The 20,379-nt window shown below is 39.3% G+C and overlaps 1 protein-coding gene across 3 annotated transcripts in view; it reads left to right on the top strand.

Annotated features, from left to right (window-relative positions):
* The window catches only part of Sos2 (SOS Ras/Rho guanine nucleotide exchange factor 2), a 93,514-nt gene that overhangs the window by 45,087 nt on the left and 28,048 nt on the right, over nucleotides 1-20,379 (top strand). For 2 of the 3 annotated variants that reach the window (XR_009382738.1, XM_059279059.1), the window contains exons 6-12: nucleotides 1,086-1,229; nucleotides 4,750-4,860; nucleotides 9,191-9,289; nucleotides 15,783-15,910; nucleotides 16,449-17,104; nucleotides 17,719-17,800; nucleotides 18,820-18,942. Coding sequence is in view for 2 of the 3 variants with exons in the window: in XM_059279059.1 (XP_059135042.1) it covers nucleotides 1,086-1,229; nucleotides 4,750-4,860; nucleotides 9,191-9,289; nucleotides 15,783-15,910; nucleotides 16,449-17,104; nucleotides 17,719-17,800; nucleotides 18,820-18,942 (1,343 nt within the window). In the remaining variant the exon portion in view is untranslated. The remainder of the gene's footprint in view (nucleotides 1-1,085; nucleotides 1,230-4,749; nucleotides 4,861-9,190; nucleotides 9,290-15,782; nucleotides 15,911-16,448; nucleotides 17,105-17,718; nucleotides 17,801-18,819; nucleotides 18,943-20,379) is intronic. The other variant, XM_059279060.1, reaches the window with a different exon arrangement.

Here is a 20,379-nt window from a genome sequence, read left to right as displayed (position 1 = left end):
TCACCCTTAGTAACCTTGTTAGCATAACCTCAGGAGTGATCAGAGACACTCTGGAAATTCCCAGTGTTTTAGAAGCTCCATCAGAAGAACCAGGACAAAAGCAAACATTCCTATTATGTTACACAAGTAGTGGAGCCGGGATTCAACGTGCGGGTTGATCATGTTCCTTAGCCTATTATATTCCCGTTGCAAGATGCTAGGATAACTGTAGCCTGGCTAGTAGGTAATAGGATCTGTTTGTGTCTACTGTGTTCATGGCTTAATCTAAATATAACAGTAATTCAAGCATGGCCGTTTGAAGACATCTTTAGTGCCTTTTAAAATTTAGAACATGAGCAATAAGTGGAACAATTCAATTGTATCTAGAGTAGGAGTCATGTTCATTCCGACCCTAGGTGTCATCATCAGCTTACTCTTTAAGACCTTCATTTTTTCAGCATCTTAGCCAATTTCAAAACACACAGATGCGTTTCTTTTTTATAAAGAAGTGCTTTAATGTTTATAGAGGTATCTATGAGATTTGAGGATTATAAATTCAAGCTATCTAGAATTTATAGTTTCTAGTATACTTACTGCCTCTGATCCAAGAGATTCTTAAAATTTTCTTTGTATTCATGGTTGATTTTTACTGTCTTAGAATATACTTTGATGAAACCCGATGGAAATACATCTTTAACATTTATTGTGTGTGGTGTGCACGTGTGTCAGAGGATAACCTGTGGAACTAGGTCCTTTCCTTCACCGTGTGTGTCTTGGGAATGGATCTCAGGTGATTTTGCCCAGTGGCAATCACCAGCTGAGCCATCTTACTACCCCTTCCTTTTGAGACAAGTTCTCCCAGTGAACTGGAGCTCATTTCTTCTGCTGGGCTGGCCGGCCAGTGAGCAGCAGGGATCCCCTGACCGCCCCTCCACCCCAGGGTCACAAATGCCCACCAGCACCTGGCTTTCCTGTGGGTGCTGGGACCTGAGCTCAGGTCAACATACGCTTCACGGACTCAGCCACTCCTCAGTCCACTTCTGTTTGCTGTTAATGTGTAAGCATGATTCTCAACCTGACGTGCCTCAACCTTTCTTATTTTTCAGGAAATTGAAAAGATTTTCAGTAACATTTCAGATATACATGAATTGACTGTGAAACTTTTAGGGTTGATTGAAGACACAGTGGAAATGACAGATGAAAGTAGTCCTCACCCATTAGCTGGGAGCTGTTTCGAAGATTTAGCAGAGGTAACTGTACAAAACCACTTCAAACTGTCATTAAAGTCTTAAAAATTACATCAACAAATTTAGTAATATATGTCTTTTAATTTAGAAGGTCCTGCTGACTACTGTAAAAAATACTCAAGATTCAGTTATGTTGATTTAGTAGCACTTTGGGTTGACAGCTTTGAACTTACCACCCTGATGCCCCAGCCTCTCAGGTGGCTAGGATGCAAGAGTGTGCCTATGCCCAGCTGCTGAAACTTTCTTTATAGTGTACTAATGCTAGCATTTATGGTGAAAGCTTATATACTAATAGTTAGTATAATATTAATACTAATAATTAGTATAATACACACACACACACACACACACACACACACACACATTTACTTGCTTTATCCCTAAGTACATTTAAGGTGAAGGAAATTATTTGTTGATAATCATTTTTTTGTTTTGTTTTGTTTTGGTTTTTTCGAGACAGGGTTTCTCTGTGTAGCTTTGGAGCCTTTCCTGGAATTCACTCTGTAGACCAGGCTGGCCTCGAACTCACAGAGATCCGCCTGCCTCTGCCTTCTGAGTGCTGGGATTAAAGGCATGCGCCACCACCGCCCGGCTGATATCATTCTTTAGCTTTGTGGGGTTTAGACTTCATTTTCAAAAATCAAAAGGTTCTATTCTTTTTTTTTCAAAGTCAAATCTTATTTTATTCTTTTAAATGATTATAAAATGATATACCTTTTTGTAAAAGTATTCAAAATTAAATGTAAAGATGGCCACTATAACTTACAACATTTATCCCTTTAAAAATGATTTATTTTATGTGTATGGGTGTTTTCCCTGCATGTATGTCTGTGCACCACATGTGTGCAAGGAGGCCAGAGGAGGGCATTGGATCCCCTGGAACTGGAGTTACAGACAGTTGTGAGCCACCCTGTGGGTGCTGAAACTTGAACCCAGGTCTTCTGGAAAAGCAGCTAATGCTTTTAGCCATGAGCCATCTCTCCAGCCCTCTACATTTATCCTTATATAAATATTCTCTGTGTTGTATAAAGCTATGTGTATATTTACAAGACAACGTTCTTCCGTTTTATAATGTTTTTCATTCTGTCATATTTTCTGTTAGTAAATATACTTAGACATACTTTTTAAGTATAAAAGTATAAATATATAAGGCTGGCAAGATGGCTAAGCAGTAAGTGCTTGCTGCCAGACCTGACGAACTGTTGGATCCCTCCGACCGAGAAGGTGCGAATGAAGAACTGGCCCCTGCAAGCTGTCTTCGGACATGTTCACAGAGACATGCAGACAGATGACATCTCACACAGCACAAACGTATTGTTGTTTGTAGATCATTGTACATGAGCATATATATTGTTCTTATAGTTCCTCTTTTTAAATAAAAGCATGTTGGGTAGCTTTGCATACTCACTGGCTATCTTTAAAAGTTATCCTTTTAGATTTCATGTACAAAAGTCACACACTTTCATAATCTCTGCCTATGTCTTCTGAAAATAGGGATTACTTTTATTATGTCTATTTTATTACCAAACACTAGTTTGTCTTTGTTTCTGTTTTTGGGGATGCAGAACCCTGTGTATACCCCATACTGACCTCAGACTTTCAGCCCCTTGAGAGTGGGGTTGCAGGCCTGAGCCCCAGTACCTGGCTCAACCTTTGTTCTTCATAAAACATGTTACATTTTAATAACTAATTTATGGTCTCATTAACTTGCTATACCCTTAAAGGTACTTTGCTTCTAAAATGCTGTATTGTTTTTATTTTTAAAATTGAATATATAAGAAAGTAACATTTGACATTTTAACTACTTTTTTATTACATGTATTTGTGTGCGTGTGTGTTTCTGTGTGTATGCATGCTTGTGTGTGTATGCATGTGGAGATCAGAGGACAATTTGCAAGAGCTGGTTCTCTCCTTTCTACCCTGTGGGTCTCAGGAACCAGTTAAATCGTTAGACTTGGTGGCAAGTGCCTCTGCCTACTGAGCCATCCCACCAGCCCCATTTTAATTATTTTCAAATGTAATTTTAAATGTGTAATTTAGGAACTAGTACAGTGCTTGTAACTGAATTCTTACTATTATATGGTCCTGACCACTGTGTAGTTCCAAAACTAATTCATCATCCTTAATAGAAACTACCCAATGAGCAATAATAGCCTCCTTTCCTCCCACTCCCCACCCCTAACTCTTGATACCCACTCATCTCCTTCCATCTCTGTAAATTTGCCTATATTTTAAATAAGTGGGTTCGTATAATATTTGTTGTTTTCTGGCTGTTTATTTTATTTAGCATAATGCTATAAAGTTCATCTATGCTACTGCATGGATGAGTGATATTCTGACACATGTTCCACCTAGTTAGAACATCCTTAACCTGTGGATCCAAAGTCAGTATGTTCTGAAAGCCATCACTTTGAGCCAGTACTAATTAATTTGGGTTTTAAGGACATTTTGGATTTTTAGACTAGAGATGCTTAACCAGTAAAGTCTGTGTAAATATTCCAAAACCAAAAAAGCTGTAAAATCTGAAACACTTGTGTATTGTAAGCATTTCTGAGAAGGAATGCACAGCCTGTATGATGAGAATACTGGACCATGTGGAAAATAGGTTTTGTTTTTTGAAGAACTTTTCATGGGCTGTTTTAACATTCCTAGCAGTGAACAATTCTGCTTTCTGAGCATCTGCCTAGCTAAACATGTTGGTACTTGTTTGTTTTCCAATCCATAAAACAAAACAAAAACCCCCATTTTGTTTTGTTGTTTCCTTTCTTTAAAGAAAGTATTTATTGTGTCTGTGTGTGAGCACCTGCATGTATGGCAGTGCGTCACATGTGTGCCTGTGGAGTCCAGAAGAGGGTGCAAGACCCCTGAAACTGGAGTTACAGATGGTTGTGAGCTATCTTGTGGGTGCTAAGAACTGAACTCAGGTCATCTGGAAGAGTAGCCAGTGCTCTTCACTGCTGGACCATCCCTCCAGTTTCCTATTTTGTATTCTGAAGGTACAAAAAGGAAATAAATCTCAATTACTGATCATTCTCAGATAACTGGAATTTTTATAAATATGAAATTAGACAGTTTAGGCAGTTTCTGTGTTTACTATGTGTTTAGTCTTCTAATTTTGGAAACTCTAGAGTAGGTAAAACAAAGGTATTGATTTTGCTTTCTTTAAGAGTATCATTTAGTAAATTCATTTGAACCTAGGTAAGTTTACATTTATAGCTTTCTTTTACAAAGAAATGTACCTTAAATTTCCTAGGGATAAAACACATGTTAGTAGTTGGATACCACAAAACCAGCCATTTACTTTTAAGGCCTGTTACTGTAATCTACTGTTTAAGGTCCATGATATTTTAAAAATGTATCCCTTGTAACCATAGCTTTTGTTTTCACTGAAAAGTAGAGAATCAAAGGTAATAAGACCTAGTTGGAAACATGAACAAAATATTGTTGTTAAATAATATATATCATATTAGTATAAATATATATTTTCCGTACACCTAACACATTACGTTATTTTTAAAAATAGGAGCAAGCGTTTGATCCCTATGAAACATTGTCACAGGACGTTCTCTCGCCTGAGTTTAATGAGTACTTCAGTAAGTTGATGGCCAGACCTGCGGTTGCTCTACATTTTCAGGTAAACTTGAATTCAGTGTTGTTATTATTTTATCATGAAATAATAAAGAAATATTTCATTATCTTTCTAAAGAAAGTGGAAAAATCTCTCATTAGTCCTTCCAATCCATTTTGTGTGTGTGCATGTGTGTGATTTTCTGAGGGGCTGTCCTACCTTGTCTTGGCAAAGGTCGGCAGTCCTTTCTTTTGTTTCCTGCTTTTCCATTTTGGACAGCATACTGTCAGCAGTCAAGGCAAGGGCATTTTCTTGCCCAGGAAACTCCATATGGAGTTTCTTCAGTGCCCATCATCTTCTCTAAAGTAGATTTGTACTGCCAGGAGCAGACATGTCTCATTGTCATGAAAAAAAGAACCTATGTTATTAAAACATCTTAAATGCCATATTCTGTAGCTCTCTGAAGTGTTTGAAGATGATCTGTCTGTCTAAAATATATCTGTTTGACCTTGAAAACATACTTAACATGACTACAAGTTTGATTGTAATGACTACTAACTTGTATTTCTTTATATCCTAATTCGTTTGTAATAACTTTCAAGGACTAGAAATTTGTATTACATTGTTAAAGGAGTTGTATAGGTATAATACCTTGAACAAGAGTAGAAACATATATACAATATGTTCTAACAAAAATAATCTCAAATTTGTGTCAATATATAAAATTTATATACAATATACAAATATTCCAATCCAATATAAAATATTTAAAACTAGTAGTTGCTTTTTAAAAGAGATTCAATAATCTACCCTTTTATCCTATCTCCCAAGTGCTGGGATTAAAGGCGTGCACCACAATGACCTAGCTAAAGATCTTGGTTTAAAGGCTATAAACACCTTATAAGAAGGGCATGGATATTTCTTAGGTAGATAAACACCTTATAAGAAGGGCATGGATATTTCTTAGGTCACATGAAATAAGTAGAGGGAGATAGAATTGCAGCTTTACTCCGTCAACAGTAACAACAAAGGGTGTGCCGGCATAGATGGTGTTTGACTGCTCGTTAGCTGTGGAAACTTCTAGAATGGCTCGGTCCTCTTAGCATGTAACTGTGATCAGATCTGGATGCTCCTAAGACAAGCAGACACGTAAATAGACCTTACTTCTCTGTGGATATTCTACCTTTGGTTTTTCTCTGTGCAATCTTCTGTCTCCCTGTTATTTTCCAGTTCTTCCTGTGTCCTAACCAAGTTACAACACTAAGAACTGCCTTGGACAAAACCTGTTGCCATATCCAGAGACTATTTTGGTTAAGTAGTATTTCTTCAGTCCCTTCTTGTCCCTTGGCTCCCGTGATACTTTCTCCTCGTCCTTGTTATCTCTGGTTTCTTCTTAGTTTCCTTATTGTTGTTCTTGTCCAAGTTCTAGATCAGCTCCTGCTTCAGTGCTCCTGTGTTCTCCTGGGTGACTTCTCCCTCATGTATGTGCTGGTTATTTCCTAGTTGTGTTCCTAGGTTGTGTGTGTGTGTGTGTACCTAGAGACCAAACTCAGAGCCTCTCTACTTGGTAAATACTCTGCTAGTAATTTTCGTCTGTAGTCTTTTTTGTTTGTGTTTGAGGTAGGATATTACTACATTGTACAGCACAGGCTGGTCTCAAATTTGTGATCTTTCTGCCTTGAACTGCTGGGTAGCCGGGGTCACAGGTATCCACAACCACACCTGGCTCAACTCTGACATTTAAAACTGAATGCATTGTCTTCTCCCTACCATCTTTAATGTGAATCCCCTGCATTAACTTCTGCTGGACAGCTCTCAGAAATCTGTCAACGTGGAGTAAAAATTTCATTCAATTTCAAAAGTTTACTTCAAAGTGGGATTTTAAAAAAATGAAGTGTTATGCACCATATAAACCATAAGATGAATGCCATTAATTGGGAAGCCTGCATCTAAGAACCTGGCATAATAATTAAACACACTAAGTTCTGGTTTTTGTTGTACTAGGAAGCCTGAGCTGTGTTTGTAGTTCGGTGGTAGAGCACTTACCTGCCATAACATGGAGCTGTGTGTGTAATTCAGTGGTAGAGCACTTACCTGCCATAACATGGAAAAGCCCTGGTTTCAATCCCCAGGCCAAACAAAACAAAGAGCCAGTAAACACAAGGAATTATTTTCTGTGAGATGAGGCTCTGTAGAACCTGGGGGCGGGACGAGGGGGTGCTAAGGATCAAACCCAGTGCCTTGTACACCCTAAGGCACTTGCCACCAATCCTGACAACCCGAGTACTCTCCCCAGGACCCACAGGGTGGAAGGAGAGAGCCATCTTCCTGAAATTGTCCTCTCACCTCCACATGCATGCTGTGATAATGTGCAACACACACACACACACACACACACACACACACACACAGATATCATACGTGAGAATACATGTAAAGCACTATAATGTTTGCTGTATATTACACATTCAGTAAATGTTAGCTTGTGTTATTATCAGACATATTTTTGCTGATAATTAGCAGTCCAAAAATTTGGGGATGTGTAGCTTAGAGTTTTCCTGCCTGGCCCATGGTCAGGGCAAATCTCTCTCACCCGCCAGTCCCACAGCCACTCAGACCCAACCAAGTAAACACAGAGACTTATATTGGTTACAAACTGTATGGCCATGGCAGGCTTCTTGCTAACTGTTCTTACAGCTTAAATTAATCCATTTCTATTAATCTATACCTTGCCACATGGCTCGTGGCTTACCGGGATCTTCACATGCGGCTTGTCATGGTGGCAGCTGGCAGTGTCTCCCTCATCCAGCTTCCTGTTCTCTCAATTCTCCTCTCTGTTAGTCCCGCCTATACTTCCTGCCTGGCCACTGGCCAATCAGTGATTTATTTATTGACCAATCAGGAACACATTTGACATACAGACCATCCCACAGCAGGGATGCACTTGAGTAGCCATCCCACTGCAAATTAATACACTAGATGGTCTTTGTAGACCAGCTTTAAAGTGCTGTGTTGGTTCTAGCTAGAACTACTTAGCTGACAAAGTCAGCTCCGTATAGTAAGTAGCTTAACACTGTGCTGGTCCATCATGCGGCGGTAACAAAATGTTATCAACTGGGTAGCGGAAGAGATGAAGTTGGCTTCTCACTGTTTGGAGACTGGGGATTCCAGACTCATGATGCTGAAGATTCATGGTCTGAGGGGGTTTCTGCTTTGTTCATGGGGGGGCCCATCTCACTGTGCCATCAGATGGTGTAATGGGCCAGCCAGCACACTCCCTTAGGCCTGTCAGATTATCAGCCCCATTCTTCAGGATGTGTCGTCAGATCCTAATTGTAAAATTAATGCATAGGGTTAGGTTTCAACATGAAGCTTTAGAGAGCAGGAGCTCCCAGACCACCCAGAAAATGCTAGAAGAATTTAATCTTGTCGGTCTGACGTAGCTGTTCATTTGAAAGCAGAATTAGCTTGGTCAGGTGAGTTATATACCAAATGTGTTCCATAAATAAGCTAAGTCTGAAGTTTATTCACTGGGAATTTGTTTAGAAACATTTATAGTATACAACATCCTTAAAAATCTTTGTAATGAGCCGGGCGGTGGTGGCACACGCTTTTAATCCCAGCACTCGGGAGGCAGAGCCAGGCGGATCTCTGTGAGATTGAGGCAAGCCAGGTCTCCAAAGCAAGTTCCAGGAAAGGCGCAAAGCTACACAGAGAAACCCTGTCTCGAAAAACCAAAAACCAAACAAACAAACAAAAAAACCTTTGTAATGACTTGAACTTTTATTCCTTTTACTTATGAATTGCTGTTGTTTCTTTTTAAAGATAGGTTCTAGATCTGTAGCCCAGAATGGCCTGTTATGTTCAACCATCCTTCCTTGGCCTCCCAACAGGTGGGGTTATAAGTGTATGCCAACTTGATCAGCCCATCTTAGAGTACACAAAGAGTTTAAGTAGCCAGGAGGTGCTGGCGCACACCTTTCATCTCAGCACTTAGGCGGCAGAGGCAGTGGATCTCTGTGAGTTCGAGGCCAGCCTGGTCTACAGAGTGAATTCCAGGACAGGCAGGGCTACACTGTGAAACTCTGTCTTGAAAGAAAAGAAAAAAAATAGTTTAAATAGCTTTTAAAAATTTATTTACGGTATGTGGAAACCCAGATATTTGAAGAAAATCTGTAGACAGCATTGTCAAAGTTACCTCGCTATCTAACAGATGCAGAAATTGTATATTTCTCAGTAATGTGCAGGGGGATAGGGTGGGGAAAACTTGATTGCTAGCGCTCCAGTTTCCCTAGGATCCCCGTGACACGTCTGTGTCTTGTTTCTAAAGCTGTCTCCCGTGGGCGCAGCTGCTGTATCTCTGGTCTGAGGTATGCTGTTTCTTTTTACTTTGCAGTCCATTGCCGATGGCTTTAAGGAGGCTGTTCGTTACGTCCTTCCACGGCTTATGCTGGTGCCAGTGTATCATTGTTGGCATTACTTTGAATTATTAAAGGTAAGGCAGGAGCTTCCTGTAACAAAGTCCTTAGATTTATAAAGCCTAAGACCTAATTTTTGATCTGATTATATTATTCTTAATATCTTTTACTCATAGAAGTGCGGTGTCCTAGGGCTAGGGATAGAACTCAGTGGTAGAATGCTTACCCATCATGTAAAGCCCTGTGCTGATCCCTAGCTGTCAACAAGCACAAGGACCCAGAAGGATACATACTAACATTTCCAACTTCTGTCCAAGGATCTTGGAGAAAATCCTACGGATTTTACCCCTTGTCACAGCATTTTTATGTGTAGACAGATATAAAGAAGTTTATTTTTGTGTCAGTTTGTAATATAGACTCTTAAATTATCAACCTTAATGGAAGAGTGTTTGTTTTTTAAAATTAAGTTTTGGGGATCCACAGTAGCAATCTTTGAAAAAGTGAGTTTTAATTTTAGAATTATTACAGAATATCTTTTATTATGTATGTGACCATTTCATATGTGTGAACAACATGTCTTGATGAAATTCACACCTCCTCCCCTCCCGCTCCCCTCAGGCATTCCCAGCACTCCCTCTCCCACTTTGAGGTCCTCTCTTCTGTTTTGAACCCACAGAATACAGTTATTTTTGCCTGTTGGAATGCTGACTTACTTTATATAAGCAATTAATGATTTTATCTATAACATTGTTTAAAGTTTTCATCTAGTTTTATCTTATTAAGACAATCACTTTTTATTTTTATTTTATATGTATAAGTGCTTTTCTTGCATGTCTGTTTGTGCACCACATGTGTGCCTAGTGCCAGGGAGGCCAGAAGAGCTTCAGATCCCTGGAACTGGAGTTAGTGATGGTCATAAGCAGCATGTGGGAACTGGCTAGGAACCGAACCTAGGTCTTCTATATAACAGAAGTGCTCTTAACGTCTGAGCCATCTCTCTAGCCTGGAGAGAATCATTTTTCCAAAGTACAATATTCTTCAAATCTTAGTGTACATCAAGTACACACAGTTGTGTATCTGTGTGCATCTGAGAGAGAGGGGGAGGGAGGGAGATAAATGAAAGCATGAGTGAATGGTTTTCTTTTTTTTAGACAGGATCTCATGTAGCCCAGGCTGGCCTTGAACTCATTGTGTAGCTGAGGATATCCTTGAAGTCCTGATCTTCTTGCTTTAAAATGCATCTGTTTCAGTGATATACCAAGACTTGTGAACATAATGGAAATATTATCTGAATTTTATTTTTCAAATTTAGGTTTATGATAAAGCAAAGATGGAAAAACAACTACATAATGATGAGGTATAGCATGCCATCTATGGTTCCCTATCTTAAAACACATTGAAACTGATCACAAGCTTGTTTTGCAGAGAAAAGTTTTAGGGTTTTTTAAATTTAAATTTTGGTTTTTTTATATGAGCTCTTTTGCCTACATCTGTGTCTGTGTACCATGTGTTTGCCTCATGCCCACAGGCACCAGAAGAGGCTGTTGGATCTCCTGGAACTAGAATTAAAGACAATTGTGAGCTGCCATGTGGGTGCTGGGAATTGAATCTGAGTCCTATGGAAGAGTACCCTGTGCTCTCAATAGCTGAGCCGTCTCTCCAGCCCCAATTTTAGATACTTTTAATAATTTTTTAAAAGACTACATTTTAGCTGGGCAGTGGTGGTGCATGTCTTTAATCCCAGCACTCAGGAGGCAGAGCCAGGAGGATCTCTATGAGTTCAAGACCGGCCTGGTCTACAGAGCAAGATCCAGGACAGGAACCAAAACTACACAGAGAAATCCTGTCTCAAAAACAAAACAAACAAACAAAAGACTACATTTTATATTTTTTCATAATATATACTCAGTCTTTATGGAAAAGTTCACTTCTCAATTTATAAATAACTTTATAATTACTATAGTCAAATAAAAAATTGATGTATGTCCTTTTTAAAATTTTGGGTTTTCAAGACAGGGTTTCTCTGTGTTGTAGCAGTAATCTTAACAGTTCTTATTCATAAAAACAAACCTGGAGCCAGGTATTGGGTTGAAAGCTGGAAGATCAAAGAAGCAGAACAAGCCACAGCTACCTCACCTGGCCAATTTCTCAGCTGATCCTGTTTCCTCAGACTGGAAGCTTCAGAGTCCTTATCCAAAATGGATCTCAGCTGAACTGCTTCTCGAAAGCCTGGAGCTTAACCAGCCAAAAGCTTCTAGTTTCTGGTCCTCACGCCTTATATACCTTTCTGCTTCCTGCCATCACTCCCTGGGATTAAAGGCATGAGTCACCATGCCTAGCTGTTTCCAGTGTGGCCTTGAACTCAGAGATCTAGGCGGATCTCTGCCTCTGGAATGCTAGGATTAAAGGCATGTGCGCCATCATTTTCTAGCCTCTATATCTAGTGGCTGTTCTGTTCTCTGACCCTAGATAAGTTTATTAGGGTACACAATATTTTGAGGAACACAATATCACCACACTGTGTAGTCTTGGCTGTCCTAGAATTCACTCTGTAGACCAATCTGTCCTTAAACTCAGACATCTACCTGCTTCTGTCTGCCTCCCAAGAGTTGGGATTAAAGGTGTTCACCACCAACAACATATATGTCCTTTATTATAAAGGATATTGTCTTAGTTATGTTTCTGTGTGGTGATAAGACACTGACCAAAAGCAACTTGAGGAGGAAGGGGGTTACTTTAGTCTCCGTTTCCAAGTAGCAGTCCATCACTGAGGGAATTGGGGCAGGCACTTAAGGCAGGAATGCAAGCAGAGGCCATGGAGGAGCACTGCTTACTGACTTGCTCCCCATGGCTTGCTCAGCCTGCTTTCTTATACCATCCAGGACCACCTGCTCAGAGATGGCAACCCCACAATGAGCTGGGCCCTCCCGCATCAATCATTAATCAAGAAAATGTCCCACAAGCCCAATCTAAAGGAGCCTTTTCTCAGTTTAAGTTCCCTCTTCCTAGATAACTCATTTCAGATACAATTTTTTGCTTGTTTGTTTTTCAAGACAGGGTTTCTTTATGTAGCCTTGGCTGTCCTAGAACTATCTCTGTAGACCAGGCTGGCCTTGAACTCACAGAGATCCTCCTGCTTCTGCCTCCTGAGTGCTGGGATTAAAGGTGAGCGCCACTACTGTGTAGCTCCTTTTAGATATGATTTATTAAAAGTCAAATAACATTTTTTTTAGTCCTTGGACATTTCCTTGAAATTTATCAGTGAAATAAAAATACTCTTCATGAGGTCTATGAAGTTCAATATTAAGACATAGTATTCATTATTTAATGAGATTCATTAAGAAAGGTTAGCCGATATTAAGTTTCTTTAGGAATCATTTTTGCTTTAACTCACCTGGATTCATCACTCACCATGTGTGCTGCATTTGCTGAACTGCAGCTGTGCAGGTGGCTGTGTTCGCCTGTGAGCAGAGGAGTGGGCCGGGCTGGAGATCAGAGTGGCCTTGCTAGGCAAGCGCCCTGTCCTGAACTGTCTCCCAGGCTCCCACTGTGTTCTCACGTGGAAGGAGTTTTGTTTGCTGTTTGTTCTTTAACTTAGCACCCGATTTCGGCACAGACCCACGTTTTGTACAGTTCAGTCTGCTGTCACTGTAGAGAGACAGCATGGTGGCATGGCAGAGCATTCGTTAGCCAAATGACCTGACTTCTGTATGTGCCTCGCCTGACCCATACACATGTGTTGTGATACTGTGTGTCTCACTGAATTGTAATAAAGATTAAATAAGCAAATAAAAGCTTATGCACAGAGAACTAAAAAGTAGTCAGTTATTTGTGTATAAACACAAAAAGATTTGAGTATTACACACAATCTTGATTACTTTTGACAACTGCCTGTTGAGTATTTACCATGTTATACTAAAAATGGACAAAAAAGGTGTATCTCTATTGTTTAAGGACTTTATTATAATTTAATAAAGAATGTGGATATTGAACAAGTAATTAGAATAAATGCTTAAAAAATCCATGCATATGTTGATAAGCATAAAGAAAATGTGGTACATACATATTCACACAATGAATTTTTACTCAGCCATGATTTAGAATGAAATCATGACATTTGCAGGAAAATAGACCTGGAAATTATTCTTGAGTGAAATAGCCCAGACTCAGACAAATACATTTCCTCTCACATGTCAGTGTTAGACTTTAATATTTCTATATGTAGGGATGAGGCATGGGTGTAAGTCATAAAAGTGGCTCCTGAAGGAGAAGAAGGTCTTCATGCAGAACAGAAGGGAGGCAGATGGTGAAGAATGCAGGTGGCGGGACAGCAGAAGGCGGGTGCTGGACAGGCACAGGGGAGGGAGGCAGTGAGAAGATGGCCCGGGGACGTGGAAATACGTACCGAAACCCGTCACTTCGTGTTCTACCTTCCAAACGTGTAGCAATGGTGTAGGATAAGTGATGGAGAAGGCACCAGCTTTGCCCAGGCAAGTCAGAAAAGAATTCTTAGAGTGTTGACTAGAGAGGAACTTTCTATCTATCTGTGTCTCCATTATTTATCTGGAAGAATCATGTAAACAAATGCCAAGGAGCTCTGCAGATGAAAAGAAACAATAAATACAATTTACCACAGCACTTACTAGATCCTTCAACAGGGGAAACGTTACCTAAAAAGACGTTATCGAGACAGTTCATAAAATGGCTACATTCTAGATGAGGAGAGCCTTTTGTTGTTTGTTCATTGAGACTGAGTCCCATGTAGTCCAGGCTGGTCCTGAACTCACTGTGCAGATGAAAATGACCTTGAACTCCCAATCCTTCTACCCCCGCTTCCCGAGTGCTCGGATTACAGGTGTGTGCTACCAGGCCGAGTTTGTGCAGTGCTGGGGATTGAACTCGGGCCATTGTGCATGCTACCTAGGCAAGCACTCTACCAACTGAGCCACATCTCCAGCCTAGGATTTTAGAGCTTCATTGTTGTAAAATTTTCTGAAGTTGATCTGAACTATGCTCTGATTCCACAAAAGAATATTCTTACTCTAAGATGTACTATTGAAACATTAACAGATTAAAGAACACCACTAGAAAGTAATTTTTTCTATTTTCCCAAGATTAAATGATTATTTTAAAAATATACATGTTGTGCAGAAATAAACACTTTACCCCATCCTATAGTTCTGTGCATTTGAGACTAGAGAAGTGTCTTTGTCCTACCCCACATCTTCAAATTGACACTCTAAGGTCATAACAGTAAGTCTTCCCAAAGGGGACCTTCCAGAAAGACAGGATGTTTCCTTAGCTTATATTTCCTACTTTTGTGGCATAAACTAGTAATCTATGAGCTGTGTGTGTGTGTGTGTGTGTGTGTGTGTGTGTGTGTGTGTGTACATACGCACATAGGGAGTTAGGAGGTAGTCTACCATCAATCTCACCAGTTACTGAAAGCCATAAGATTAGCTATAAGCATAAAGGGATATGTCGATATTACTGGCAAAAAAACAAACAAACAAAAAAAAAAACAAAACCTGTGACAGTTTGCAGTAACTTTTCATTTCATTTATGTGGAGACCCCGCTATAGGTTTGACAAGGTAAGTCAGTGAGTTCTAGAGCCACAAAGAAATCATGTCATCTAGGATTGAGGAATTACACCATGGTGAAAGGAGAAAACTGATTCCACTTGGAGAGTGATTTGTGATATAAGGATGATCCAAAAATAACTTCCAAGCCATTCAGCGATGGTTTCCCCTCTTCTGTGAGGAGTGGAATGGATAGGTAACATTGCTTCAAAATAAACAATAAAAGAGGGAAGGTATTATTTGAAAAGCAACTTCAGCAATAAGAAGCATTTTGTGGTGTATTGGAGTGAGGAGGCCAAAGGCCACTATGCAGAAAGCTTATGGAGACGTGAAAGAGTTTGACCCATTTGCAGCTGATTCACCACAGTGATTTCTGTGTCAGCTTAGGAAGTGTAGAATGCATCCTTTCAAATCCCTCTAGAGAAGCAGCTTGCATAGTCGGCAAGCTGACATTTAAGTCTCCCTGCTAATTATGCATGTACCTCAGTAGTCAAGATTTACCTAGATACTCAAAGCTCTGGGTTCCATCCCCAGTGCCACAAACATTCTCTCCATTTACCATAATGCTGAAAATCAAAGAAATATTTAGCAAATTATTGAACTGAGATTATACCATGCAGCCATTTTTGTATACGTCCACTACTGAGAACTTCTAACTCTTCTGACTTTTTTTTCTGCTCAACAAACTTGTAATTACTGTATTACTGGGGAAAGCATGGCAGCATCCTCACTCAGGAAGCAGAGGACAGGACACGAGGACAGGACATGAGGGCATGCCTAGTGGGGAGCTCCACCCCTTGTGGCTCCACAGCCTTCCCCAAACTCTGCTACCTGCCGGAATTAAATGTCCAACAAATGAGCCTATGGGAGACATTGCATATTCAAATCGCTGCATTAAATACTTTAAGTTTTAAATATTTGTTGCTGCTTTAACTACAAAGAAGTTGAGAATGGAACCGAGCAATGTAATTTTGTCTTTTTCCCCCTTAGCAGTTGAAAGCATGTAGTGAAGAACAAGAAGACAGGGAGTGTTTGAATCAGGCTATCACTGCCCTCATGAATCTCCAAGGCAGCATGGACCGAATTTACAAGCAGCATTCACCTAGACGCCGACCAGGGTAATTCTAGACTTCCAAATATGAATATTGATGCTTCCTTCACTGTGTGTGATCCCCACTTTTCCCAAGTGTGGTTTCGAATGGTGCTGCATTCTTAAAAGTTATGCTTGTCCTTTTTTGGTCTGTCTTAGTCAGAAAATTACCAAATTACCATTGTTATATTGTAGGATATATTTATTAATTTAAATGTATTTAATGAAATTTTATATTTTCTGCAAGCGATGTGGGATTTTTTTTTCTATAATTTTAGTTCTTATGGCTCTAGGAATGTAGTACTTCGACAGTAGTGAACTTGAGTCATTTGGTATTCAGGGACAGGACTAGAAGAAAATAATTGTTAGGAATATAGTTTAATATTTGGTTATTTAAGCTTTCGAATGCTGGGTATTCAAACTCGGGGCATTTTACATGCTAAGCATGTTCTCAGTCATTGAACTAGATCTTTCAACTCAGCTTAATACTTTTGTTATTTGATTTTGTATTATATAACCATCATAATTGAGTGAGTCAAATTTACCTTGCCTTTTTTCCCCCCTAGGGATCCCGTTTGCCTTTTTTACAATCGTCAATTAAGAAGCAAGCACCTGGCTATCAAGAAAATGAATGAAATTCAGAAAAACATAGATGGGTGGGAAGGCAAAGATATTGGACAGTGTTGTAACGAATTCATAATGGAAGGGCCATTGACCAGAATCGGTGCTAAACATGAAAGGCATATTTTCCTCTTTGATGGCTTGATGATCAGCTGTAAACCTAATCATTGCCAGAGCCGACTTCCAGCTTATAGTAGTGCAGAATTCAGACTAAAAGAGAAGTTTGTCATGAGGAAAATTCAAATCTGCGACAAGGAGGACACGTGTGAATGCAAACATGCTTTTGAGTTAGTGTCCAAAGACGAAAACAGTGTAATCTTTGCTGCTAAGTCAGCTGAAGAGAAAAATAACTGGATGGCAGCCCTTATTTCCCTTCACTATCGAAGCACTCTAGATAGAATGCTGGACTCCGTACTGTTGAAAGAAGAAAATGAGCAGCCCCTGAGGCTACCAAGTCCAGACGTGTACCGCTTTGTGGTGAAAGACTCTGAGGAAAACATTGTGTTTGAAGACAACCTGCAAAGTAGAAGTATAATCCCCATTATTAAAGGAGGGACTGTGGTGAAATTAATTGAAAGGCTAACCTATCATATGTATGCAGGTATGTGAAACTAGCAAGTGTTTCCCTAAGGCCTGGGACCCATGCAGAAGGAACACATCGGAGTTGATGGGTGCAAATGGAGTGCACCCCAAATAAAAAAAATTATGAAAAATCACAAGGAGTAAATAATCCATTAAATGTTTCTAAGATGTGTCATTAATTTCAGTGACTAATAAGTGCTCATAAGTGCTGATTTGTAAAATTAAAATTGAAAATAGTCTTTATTCTCATTTATCAAGAAATGGTTTAGGCCAATCACTTGGGAAGTAGAGTGGAGGCAGTAAGATAAGGAATTCAGAGTCAGCCTAGGCTACCTGAGACCTTGTCTCTACAGGAAGGAAGGAAGGAAGGAAGGAAGGAAGGAAGGAAGGAAGGAAGGAAGGAAGGAAGGAAGGAAGGAAGGAAGGGAAGAAGAGAGGGAGGGAGGGAGGGAAGAAGGAAGGAAGGAAGGAAGGAGAGAAAGGAGGAGAGAGAAGGACATTCTACATCTGTCAGGAAAGGAGTTACACTGGGAGGACCCAAAGGTAAAAAGGAACGAAAGGAAAGTGTGGGACTTTGAGTCATTAAAATGGATGAATTAAGCATGAAATCTCTGCTTTGCTCGACTTTTTCAGATCCCAATTTTGTTCGTACTTTTCTTACTACGTATCGTTCATTTTGTAAACCACAGGAATTGCTAAGCTTGCTGATAGAACGGTAAGAAAGACGTGTTTCACTTATGTTAACATTTTTGTACTTTGCAAAGGTCCTAATAATACTCAGTAGTTCTGCCAGGGAGGGCTCTCTTCAGCATGCAGTAGGTTTTTATGTGGGAAACACAAAAAAAAACAAGCTTAAGTGATAAAAACTGTATTTTAGTAAAGTTTATTTTGTTTCTTAAAAATGTTTCTTTACATTTTACTTTTGCAATAAACTTGTTATGAAAAATTTCAGAATATATACAAGGATAGATGGAAGAATATACTAAGCCCTTTATCCATCATCCAACTTCAGTAATCATTGACCCAGCTCATATTTCCTACAGATTTAATCATCCTTCCCCAGGATTATTTTAAGTAGATTTTAGACCAAAGATTTTATCTAAATATTTTTATCTCTAAAAGATAGTTTTTCTTATTTTTAAAAATCATGTATTATTGAGCCTAAAAATTAACAATTTCTATATTGCTAATTTCTGAATGTTAAGATTTGAGCTAAAATTTTTACTGTATTTTTAAGTAGCATTTTAAATGCTTTATAGTTTAAAATATAAAGTGTTGACCTTTTTTTGTGCTGATCAGTGCCACCTATAAAACTTTTTAAAAAGTAAGAATAAGAATACAGGGACTAGAAAGGTGGTTGGGGGTTAAAAGAGGTAATTGCTCTTCCTGAGAACCCAAGTTTGGTTCCCAGCACCCGTGTGGCCTATAACTCCAACTCCCAACGTCTCTGGCCTCCATGGACACCTACAAACACACGTTCCCTCATTCATGCACACACACACACAGGCATGTACAAATAATAAAAATAAATTCTTAGATCAAGAATACAAAACCTTGGTATCAAATAGCCAGGCTGTTTTCTTATGTGCATGCTTTCCTAAGGAGAGTGCAACAGTGATTGTGCTTTCTACGTAATGATAAAGGATTGCTTAGCCAAAACCTTTTCCCTGATGTATCCAAAGTCTCTTTCATTTATATGTGAGCAAATGTCTCTTCTTTTGACTTTATTCTTAGGTTTGAGATTCCAGAACCAGAGCCTACTGAGGCAGACAAGTTGGCGCTAGAGAAAGGCGAGCAGCCAATCAGTGCAGATCTGAAAAGATTTCGCAAGGAATACGTCCAACCTGTGCAACTCAGGTTTGACCTGAATGTCGCAGTTCTAAAATAGTCTATTATATAGTTCGTATACAAGTTCTTAGCTCTTAATTCAGATCGTTCTCTCATTAACTTTATTTCAGCTAAATTCCCTTACTCCTTTGTAAAGATAATTTTTAAATAAGTAACCCTAATGTAGTTTAACTATTTGAATATATCACATTATTTGTATCATCTGTGTATCTCATGTGATAGATCATGTTTATTCATGGAGATACCTATTTGTTCTTTTTACTTTTTGCCTGTACTTTGGTGTGCATGCATGTATGTATGCATGTTCACATGTGTGTGGCACACACACATGCAGGTTCATGTACGTGTGAGTCCCCAGGTTACATCCAGTGTGTCTTTCCTGATGGCTCTGTGCTTTATTTATAGAGATAAGCCAACTTTCCCAGGATTCTTCAGTGTCTCCCAACAGGAAACCTGCTGGGCTTCTCGATAGCCACATGTAATCTTGCCTGCTCTAGCCTTTCCCCTCCATATCCCGCTGTGCTAACGTAGTCATTGTGAAGGCTCCCACGGCTGTAGCTCTTTTCCTCCTCAGGACAGACAGACATTTGTACTTTGAGGATGCTCGTAGTTGTGGAAGTGTGTTTAGTTACAGCAGCTGTAGGTTGCGAGGCACTCTCTGTACGTCAGCTGTTGCCCATTAGAGCTTTGTCTCTTCTCTATTACCCTCACAACACCATTCTTTGTAGGGCTAGGGATGGAACACAGTTTTATACGTACTTCATATATAAGGAAATTAGAACTGAGGAGGAATTGAAATAGTTATATAAAGGGAGTGGCCAGATAGGATTAAAACCCGTATCTGACTTCTTTAGCAACAAGTTTTCTTTTTTTCTACTAAGCATTGAGTCTGAAATTCCTTTGACTAGTCCCTGTAGCCCAAATGAGAACCAAAGTATCTACTTCTTTCCGCTGCAAACTGAGTTAGCAGATTAATTACATGTATATAATCCTTTTCTTCGAGAACACCATGTCCCTGGTTGCTGTTGATCAATAAATTGCAGCTTTGGAACTGAGTTTGTTAATTATTGATTTTCCACAGTAATTGCCACAAGTAAATGCAATCTCAGGTAACGATGGTGGTGCTGGCTGGCTGCTCCTAGCAGGGCTTCCCTTAGATAGGTTGAACTTATTTACCAATAGAAAACAGAGAAGTAATTGAAATCTCTCTAAGAGCTGTAATACATTTGTTCTACAGTCAAATGAAGTCTCCTTATATGAGGCATATATTTATGAAATTGCTATTTGGTGGAAGAAAATGATCTTAGACTCAGTCATGTTGATTTTTTTGTTTTTGCTTTTATACATATATCATATTATAAGTACAAAAATAACTGACTGCCATAATCTTATGGTACCATGATACTGATTCTACTGGTGTAAAGGGATATATGAAAGTTATGTTAT

The sequence above is a fragment of the Peromyscus eremicus genome, chromosome 14 (genome assembly GCF_949786415.1).
Source record: "Peromyscus eremicus chromosome 14, PerEre_H2_v1, whole genome shotgun sequence".
Classification (NCBI taxonomy): domain Eukaryota; kingdom Metazoa; phylum Chordata; class Mammalia; order Rodentia; family Cricetidae; genus Peromyscus; species Peromyscus eremicus.
The sequence above is the reverse complement of the archived record's forward strand: the minus strand, read 5'-3'. Positions and strand labels throughout refer to the sequence as shown.